At 37.4% G+C, this 8,117-nt stretch overlaps 3 protein-coding genes across 5 annotated transcripts; 2 read left to right on the top strand and 1 right to left on the bottom strand.

Moving 5' to 3' along the window:
- Positions 1-43: 43 nt before the first annotated feature.
- LOC113211143 (protein bric-a-brac 2) lies at positions 44-3,103 on the top strand. Of its 3 annotated transcripts, none has more exons than XM_026429438.2 (8): positions 44-254; positions 669-842; positions 935-1,153; positions 1,231-1,377; positions 1,484-1,609; positions 1,678-1,756; positions 1,833-2,093; positions 2,184-3,103. In XM_026429438.2, exons 2-8 carry the CDS (start codon positions 669-671, stop codon positions 2,396-2,398), a joined length of 1,221 nt encoding a protein of 406 aa, XP_026285223.1. In that variant the 5' UTR covers positions 44-254; the 3' UTR covers positions 2,399-3,103. The 3 variants fall into 3 exon arrangements, with proteins under 3 accessions (XP_026285223.1, XP_026285221.1, XP_026285222.1); XM_026429436.2 differs by having other exon boundaries at positions 1,231-1,398; XM_026429437.2 differs by having other exon boundaries at positions 45-254; positions 1,234-1,398.
- A 79-nt stretch (positions 3,104-3,182) lies between these two features.
- On the top strand, positions 3,183-4,553 carry LOC113211145 (serine/threonine-protein kinase Nek8-like). The gene is made up of 6 exons (XM_026429442.2): positions 3,183-3,355; positions 3,443-3,533; positions 3,610-3,780; positions 3,852-4,024; positions 4,098-4,248; positions 4,313-4,553. Exons 1-6 carry the CDS (start codon positions 3,309-3,311, stop codon positions 4,526-4,528), a joined length of 849 nt encoding a protein of 282 aa, XP_026285227.1. The 5' UTR covers positions 3,183-3,308; the 3' UTR covers positions 4,529-4,553.
- Positions 4,554-4,896: 343 nt separating this feature from the next.
- Positions 4,897-6,939, bottom strand: LOC113211147 (U2 small nuclear ribonucleoprotein A'). Its single transcript, XM_026429445.2, has 7 exons — positions 6,746-6,939; positions 6,356-6,396; positions 6,166-6,272; positions 5,862-6,090; positions 5,661-5,787; positions 5,455-5,589; positions 4,897-5,367 (listed from the first exon to the last, which is right to left on the bottom strand). The coding sequence occupies exons 1-7, from the start codon at positions 6,825-6,827 to the stop codon at positions 5,297-5,299; spliced, it is 792 nt and encodes a 263-aa protein (XP_026285230.1). The 5' UTR covers positions 6,828-6,939; the 3' UTR covers positions 4,897-5,296.
- Positions 6,940-8,117: the final 1,178 nt, after the last annotated feature.

The raw sequence follows: 8,117 nt of genomic DNA, 5'->3' as shown, positions 1-8,117 counted from the left end.
CTCTGCGCACCTCTCACACGAGGGCCGCTAGCCTGGGCAAGACACTTCAAGAGGAAAAAAAAAAAAAAAAAAAGCAGCAGCAGCAGACTACAGCAGACGGACGAATTTCACCAAGATGTACCTGGTCATTGATGTAAACAGCCGTCTATTTTGATTTTGGGAGAAGAGCACTCTGTCATCATTGACATTTGGTGTTGAATTGGATCCTATAACAAGGGCCGTGAGGTCTATTTCTGTGACATATCGTGTGTAAGGTGAGAAGGGTGTTTGTTTACATAGGCCAGAATCGCACAAATTCACTAAAGTAAGCCCAGCTTACTCTTATTTTCGGACCCGGTGTGCTCGAGGAGTTACCTCGCGTGGTACTGTTGTACACTTAACGGTTTCGGTCGGAAGAAAAGTCCTCCTTCATATTCCCCGCTAACCCTACATCACTATGAATCTGAGGCTCTTTGGGAGGGTGAAACCTTTCTCTAACTTATGTCAATTTTATTAATGCTGTTAATATCTTTGGCGTTAAACTATTAATGTCGTGAAATTTCAAACTTGCTAGTAATTTGATGTAATTGGACCCTGTCTTCGCAGCTTGCTAGAAGATTAAACGTTTATTATCCTTACCAATTATTCATACCAAATGTTAAGTCTTACTCCTGATTTTTTCTTTTCAGATGTCTGAGCTACAAGACTTTTGTTTGAGATGGTCAAGTTACTCTCAACAATTGAGCGAAGCTTTGAGAACTCTTCTTGATCGAGAACTGCTTGTTGATGTGACTCTGGCCTGTGATGGGCGATCATTACGTGCCCACCGGGCTGTTCTTTCAGCCTGCTCCACATATTTCCAGGTTTGTATTCTGACTAAAGGATATTCTTCCTACATATCTTTAACATTTATTACATTGCCTTCTCTAACTGTGCTTGTTTACATAAATTTTAGGAGCTTTTTCAAGAAAGCAGCCACCCACATCCTATAGTTATTTTGAAAGACGTGAGATACCAGGAATTAGAAGCTTTGGTCAAATTCATGTATCATGGTGAAGTGACTGTGAACAATGATATACTGCCAGGCTTTCTACGAACTGCTGAAACACTTCATATTCGAGGATTGACTGACAGTGCCCTATCCAGTAACACCTCAACAATAAGTCCCTTAAAGGTTGCGTTTACGCTTTGACAGTAAAAAGATACATTCTAAAATATTCTCTATTAAGTCATTGTTTTATTTCTATCTAGCAGATTGCAAACGGTAACAGACGGTCTCTGGATGAAGATGGGAATGCAGTTGATCATGATCCAACTTCATCAATCAACAGAATTTCACCTGTAAATGTGAAACGCATCAAAACAGAACAGCAGAACACTTCACAATACCAACACTCTGTAAGACATCTGCCACATCAAGTGAGCACATAGAACAAACTTTTAAAGTGTTGCCTCATTCTAAAAGAAAGTTTTTGTGAAATTTTCTTTTTCTTTGTTATATTAGGATCTTGACGGAAGTATTGGAAATGAAGGTAGTGCCGATGAAGGAACTGTTCCTGACCAAGACTGTTCAATTAGATCAGAAGATCTCTCACATATTCATTCAGAGCAATATGCAGTACAGAGAACAGTAAGTAATATTTTTTGGGGGTAGAAAATATACAGTAGGATGATCTTAAATAATCTTATTAATTTTAGATTACATCTTTGGATGGGCTTAGTCAGCTTGTGATGCCAGTCATGCAGGATGATTCTTCTCACAGTCCTACTTATGGTGGTATGTTAAAAGAACACTCTTTAACTTAATATTATAGCATTAGGTGCAAGGGATAAAGGAAAGTATTATATTCCAGGAGTTTGCGCCAACATTCAAAATCAACACCATCCTCAGATACCTCAAGCACCATCGCTCCAGCATCAAATAACACATGCTAGCAACAATGCTGGATCAGCAGGGGGTGGCAGTACAAGTCGACCATATCGACATAGGGTACTGTACAACCAGGATCAACTCCTGCAATTGGAAGCTTGGTATCGTCAAGATAGGTATCCCAGTGGAGCCCTGATGCGTGAGTATGCAGACACTTTAGCTGCAATGGTACCTAACACGCCAGGTAAGGTTTTCTCCTGTCAAACAATAATAATAATAATCTATTTTGCCTTTTGTTGTTGACAGAATAATTAAATTTATCTCTATTTTACAGGGAGTATTGGTGCACACCCTATGAGGCAAAATGTTGATTACTGGTTCCAAAATAGAAGACGCAAGGACTTCCATCCAGAGGTCATGCAACAGCGAGAGAAAAAGAAGTTAGCTAAAACACTTTGGGGAAACTACAATGGAATCCCAGCACCTGGTGCAAACTTAGGAGAAGCTTCAAACAGTTCACACCATGATGATTTACCCAGCACAAGGTGATGTGGCATCACACCTAAATGACATTTTTATCTTGTGACTCTGTAAAATGTGATCAATGCGGATCAATGTCATTTATGTTTTCACTTTATTTCTAAACTTGTCTGTTCTGTGTAATTATTTTTACCAAAGACTTGCTTTTTCCTCACATTATCCAATCTGCAAATGGTTGAAAGAATTGTGCCATTTATTAATTGTTTAGACTCCTGTGTACCTGTCCGTTTCCTTGGATCTAGTATCAGAGTATGATAGTTTCCTCACAATTTATGTACCTGCCAAATTTATTAGGGCAGAAACTGTGAATCAGCTTTTTTCATGTTTAATTTCTTCTTATTCAGAAAATTTGTTTGGATTGTGTTGGTCTGTTCAGAAAATAAGGTTTTGGAATTATGTTATTGTAGTATTGTAGTATAATGATATTCCTTTGAGTTGTATTTTGCATTAATATTTGGCTTTCATTGTTTGTAAATACAACATTGTAATTAGTTTTTATAATGGTTTCTTTACCTTGATTTTTGTGCTGTATTGAAACTACTCATCTAGAGAGATTGTAATTTTTTTTTACACTTGTCATTTTTTTCTTCTTTTTTAAACTGTTGTTTTGGTGTTATTTGTTATTGCATTTATAAGATCTAGTCTTCAATAAATATAGACTATGGAAATCATGGAAAAATATTTTCATGAACTACTGTCAGTACATCTTTTTAATTCTTCTATTTTCATTTTCCTAAATTATGTGAGTTGGTAATCATGTTTATATACATTAATTGCCCCCCCCCCCTTTCCTCAATTGGCTAAAAAAACAACAACAAGAAAACAGTCAGCTGTTTTCCCTAATCTACTTTCACTCCTTCCTCATCACTTTCAACGACTTTCACAATAGAAAATTTCTTGATAAGTTTTGGAGTTCAAAATGGAACATTATGAAAAAATCAGAGTAGTTGGAAGAGGATCCCATGGGTCTGTAAATGTGTTCATTTACAAACAGATCACAAATGGCCCAATTGTTCTAGCTAGAGAACCTGATACAGTGTTCCTGTTTCACAGATTGGTTACCTTACATCGCCAAAAGCAACATAATAAACTTGTGATTGTAAAAGAAGTTGCTGTAGACCATCTAAATGAAGATGAAAAAAAGGTATTTCAGCCAGCATTTTACCTAGAATTTAGAAGGGAGATAAACGGGAGGAGCTGATAACATTTCTTTGTAACAGGCAACGTTGAATGAAGTAAGGGTGCTATCGAAGCTCAAACATCCTAATGTTGTGGCATATTTTGATAATTTTGTTCAAGATGCATCAGTTAAGATAGTAATGGAGTATGCAAACAAGGGAAGCCTTCATGATCTTATTCAAGTTCAAGATGGGAAACTTATACAGCAGGATGTACGATTAAGTATTACATAATGAACATAATCTTTCCGTTTCCCACTAAAAGTTTTACTTTTTGTTTGTAGGAAATTCTTCAGATGTTCACTCAAATAGTAGAAGGACTGTACTATATCCACAGTCAAAAAGTTCTCCATCGAGATCTTAAAACACACAATATTTTTGTTAGCCATGAGCCAAGTGTTTACAGTATGCCAATCCTGAAAATAGGTGATTTTGGAATATCCAAAGTTCTAACAAGGTATTACATTTCTACAGAGTAATTTAAGAAGTGGATGATTTTTATTTAATATATATCTTGTGTTCCTCTACAGTCAGAGCAAGGCCAGTACTGTGCTGGGTACACCATCATACTTATCACCAGAACTCTGTCAAGGACAAATGTATGATGAACGTAGTGACATATGGGCTCTTGGATGTATACTATATGAGATGTTGACTCTTAAGAAAGCATTTGAGGCACCAGTGAGTATTTGACTAATAAATATTGAATTTTGAATCCAGTAATTGCAGAGCATTTTTCTTTCAGACATTAGCAAGTCTTGTCATGAAAATCATCCACGGCCAAGTAACTCCCATTGATAGAACTAAGTATTCAGCAGGGATGGAACAGCTTCTGCATACTTTGCTTCGCATTTCGCCCTTGGATCGCCCGACAGCAGCAATGCTTCTGTCACATCCATTGATTTGTACAACTTTATGTAAAGTGGGCACAAGTTTAGGAAAAATTATTCAAAATACATAAATAATTGCACTTTTAAAGACTTTGATGGGCCTGTTCAATTTATTACATTGAAATGTAACAAATGCATTTTTACATGTGAATTGGCAATCTACGGAGAGTGTAAAACATGTCTTGAGGCTGAAGAATTGCACTTGGTGACGGCATCCTGTAACTAAAATCATTCCGCTAGTCAGCACCATTGACAGGGCAAGTGTGACAATCTGGCACGAGAACCAGTTAAATTTACCGCAATTTGAGCCTCACGTCAATATAATAGAGTAAGAGTATTAACTACTTTAAAAAGGAAAGTTGGAGCATGCTCAAAAGCAGGAGTGAATCGCTTCTCAACTTTTGCTAAGGCACATCCAACATAATTAAAGCAACAAAAATGAACAATTCATCTCAAAATTTATTTTAGAGACCAATCCTATATTCATACATTTGTAGTCATTCTGTTCTTTCCAGACAAAATACCAGTTTATTAGAACATCAATTTAATATCACATCGCCTTGGAGGAAGTCAAACATTAAAAGTATTCCCTTTAGTTAATGCCTCATCCTACACCCAAGGCAGTTGATAGAATAATTATTATACTTACCTGAGGAGGCAAAATATAGCAGCACTTAAATGGTCATGTATAAGAAAATTTTATAACAAAAAAAGAATAGCTAAAAAAATAATACACAAATTGTGACCAAATAGTAACAAAAACGCCAAGTACTGCATTGCAAGAAAATTGCTTGAAGTCTAGATTGCACTTTATAGCATGATTGATTCCTAAACTGTGATTAGTTTCCATTTGTTGCCTGACTAGTATCCATTGCCTCCTCCTCCTCTTCTTCTCCTCCTCTTGGTAGACCTTTAAGACAAGGTAAAATAAACTAAGATGACAAATCTATTCAAAACAAACACAAGCAAATGGTAGACAAATTATTTTGATGATTACCTTTTCCATTTCCAGCTGCTTTCTTTCCAGGAATTTGTCCTGCTTGTAATAACCGGTTGAGGCGTTCAATTTCTTCCAAGGAACTGGCCTTTGAAATGGCCTCTCGCATCTTCCACAGGTCTTCAGCAGATGGCCCTGCAATGAAGTGACATTAATACAATATTTTTCTCATATTAATATTTTCACTGCCACTGAAAATGTCATACCTTTGGCTGTTGGAGTATCTGAAGGCAGGCCAGCACCTGGGACAAATGTCTTAGCCTTTTTGGCAATTTCTCGTTGGATTTCTTTTCCAACTTTACTCTTGAACAAGGCCTTGGCTTCTTCCCTTTCCTGCACAATTAATGAAATATTGTGTAAATATGTAAATAACATAACAATATAGAAACAGCAATAAAGAAACCAACCTTTTGTTTAATTTTTTGAAAATCGAGAAGTTTCAATTGGGGAAGTTTGTAAATAAGATATAGTCTGTAGTGTGGTCTCGAAGTTACTGGATTATATAAAAGGCTTAAGGTGGTCAAGCTCTTCAAATGTACAAGAGGATCCAAATCACCTAGTTCTTGCATTTGATTTCCAGTCAGTATTAAGGACTCCAAATTTGGAACTTGTTCCACTAGTGTATCTGATAATCTCCTGCAATAAAATAAGATTAATGTGAAATTGTTTATCAATTGGTAAAATAAAATAAGCAAGGCCTACGAAACATACACTATTCTGTTGTTGTTCATTAACAGGCACTTCAACCTTTTCAGCAACGGAAATCCATCAAGCTTTCTGATATCGTTGTCAGAGAAATCAATAGTATCGAACTGATCCTAAGGAAGTAAATTAGGAACAAAGGTGATTAATATTGTGTTGAGGTTGTATCAAAGGATTACATAGTAGTCAAATGATTTACCAGAGTTGCGCCCATATTCTCAATAACTGGAATTTTATAACCTATAAGATGGTATGACAACAAGATTTAATTAGTAAGTATATTAGTTATGAATTCATTTTGATTGGATAATTTAGTGCATACTCCAGACAAAAGACACTAAAGAAAATGTTTGTTTGTGTATTTGTATCAGAATGAGAAAGTTTTAGTGGACACCGTGAACTACTCAGGAAGCTATCCCTCTCTTTCGATACCACCGTGTGCTGATAATATTTTCGAATCATAATTGCGTCTCAATATGATTGATTATACCAAGAAAAATACGTTAAAACATTATTGTGAATTTCAAAAGACAGCAATGTTAAGGTTAGTCGTACTGGCGGGTGAGTATTGACACCTTTGAAACTCTACCTCTTAGATCCAGCTCACGATCCCGAACGGGATTTATATACTGCATCGATTGATTGATGAGATCTGGAGTTAATTTCACCATTTTGAATAAATTGGCGAAGGCACTCCAGGTTTAAATGTCAAACAATCACAAGTAGTTGATGCCGCTGTTTATACTGCACATTGCCGAATGCCGCCGACACCGGATGCCTAACCGATGTTGCCACCCTTTAAACACCATACATTTGGACTCCGTCCCGCAGACCGGAAATATGCGGAAGGTTGGCAGCAGTTGAGGAAGATTCCGCATCTAAATTCAAAGCGTGACGCAACCCCGTACTGGCGGAAGTATGGTATTTTTATTTCAAGAATTAAGAAGTAAGCTAGAGGCCAGTGACAAACGGTATACTGTCATACGTATTTAACGTTCTGGCTGCTTTTTTAAAATGTTGAAATAGAATGGCATTGTGAATCACATTTTCCCCACGTTCTCCGGACGGAGCCCCGTGTAGTTCTGGCAATCACCGATCCAAATTCCATCAACTTCAATAGTTGAAATTTCATGAAAACTGGGACAATTTTGCATCAAAGTTGCATCTTTTGTGGTAAAATTATGTCTTAAGTAAGCTGGCCGGGGACGGTAAATTAAACCACAATTTTCGGCTGCAAAGACGACTCAAGCCGAGGTAAGAGGTGCATAGAGAAGGCTTTTGGTCGTGACCACTCAGGAGCGCGCGTGATGTCTCTCCGCGCCGTAAGGTAGGCAGCCCCTTCGACACCCGTGCGTACAGTGGGCAAAACGGGCAAAATGTCTCCAAAACGCGCTGGGAAGTCCAAAATTCAAAAGTCACAAAACTCGACAACCAGGGGCAAACACAAAGGCAGGACTGAAGGGTTTTAATGCCTTTACAAAAATGCATCAACAATTAGCACCTCTACAATGCATTAAAACTGCCCAAAGGTAGACTAAATTTTCATCTCCTTGGACACTTTCGTGCCTTTAGGAATACAAAGTCATTAAAATGTAACACCATCAGGAAGGTCCTACATTTGTTTTTCCGGAGCATATCCCAGTGCGAAATGAATTTGAAGCGATATCGAATCGATATCAGAACGATATCGTTTTCAAGCTTCTGACTCAGAACTGATACGACAATGGGCCCGAAATCGACACTTTTCTGATGTCCGATATCGTTCTGATGTCAATTCGATGTCCGCATTTCTCACTGGGTAGTTGTCAAAGGTAAAAGTTTGAGGAAAAAGTCCCGTTCTGTTTCCCACGAGGGGTCGTGCCCAACTCGAAAAAATCGTGTACACCTGATTACCAAAAAGTGATGATTAGCAATGATTACCAAGTTTTTCCGAAGATTACCACTGACAAAAGATTACCAGA

This window comes from Frankliniella occidentalis, unplaced genomic scaffold (genome assembly GCF_000697945.3).
Source record: "Frankliniella occidentalis isolate FOCC.00 unplaced genomic scaffold, Focc_3.1 Scaffold324, whole genome shotgun sequence".
Classification (NCBI taxonomy): domain Eukaryota; kingdom Metazoa; phylum Arthropoda; class Insecta; order Thysanoptera; family Thripidae; genus Frankliniella; species Frankliniella occidentalis.
Note: the sequence above shows the minus strand (reverse complement) of the source record. Positions and strands in the feature narration are given on the sequence as shown.

What these genes read in the sequence shown, in the direction of transcription:
- LOC113211147 (XM_026429445.2), bottom strand. Translation starts at nt 6,827, where the DNA reads ATGGTGAAATTAACTCCAGATCTCATCAATCAATCGATGCAGTATATA. An exon ending in TCGTGAGCTGGATCTAAGAG is followed by an intron (nt 6,397 to 6,745) that starts GTAGAGTTTCAA and finishes ACCATCTTATAG; the next exon opens with GTTATAAAATTCCAGTTATT. An exon ending in AGATACTCCAACAGCCAAAG is followed by an intron (nt 5,590 to 5,660) that starts GTATGACATTTT and finishes ACTTCATTGCAG; the next exon opens with GGCCATCTGCTGAAGACCTG.
- LOC113211145 (XM_026429442.2), top strand. Translation starts at nt 3,309, where the DNA reads ATGGAACATTATGAAAAAATCAGAGTAGTTGGAAGAGGATCCCATGG. An exon ending in ATATCCAAAGTTCTAACAAG is followed by an intron (nt 4,025 to 4,097) that starts GTATTACATTTC and finishes GTTCCTCTACAG; the next exon opens with TCAGAGCAAGGCCAGTACTG. An exon ending in AGAAAGCATTTGAGGCACCA is followed by an intron (nt 4,249 to 4,312) that starts GTGAGTATTTGA and finishes TTTTTCTTTCAG; the next exon opens with ACATTAGCAAGTCTTGTCAT.
- LOC113211143 (XM_026429436.2), top strand. Translation starts at nt 669, where the DNA reads ATGTCTGAGCTACAAGACTTTTGTTTGAGATGGTCAAGTTACTCTCAA. An exon ending in CAACAATAAGTCCCTTAAAG is followed by an intron (nt 1,154 to 1,230) that starts GTTGCGTTTACG and finishes ATTTCTATCTAG; the next exon opens with CAGATTGCAAACGGTAACAG. An exon ending in TCACAGTCCTACTTATGGTG is followed by an intron (nt 1,757 to 1,832) that starts GTATGTTAAAAG and finishes ATTATATTCCAG; the next exon opens with GAGTTTGCGCCAACATTCAA.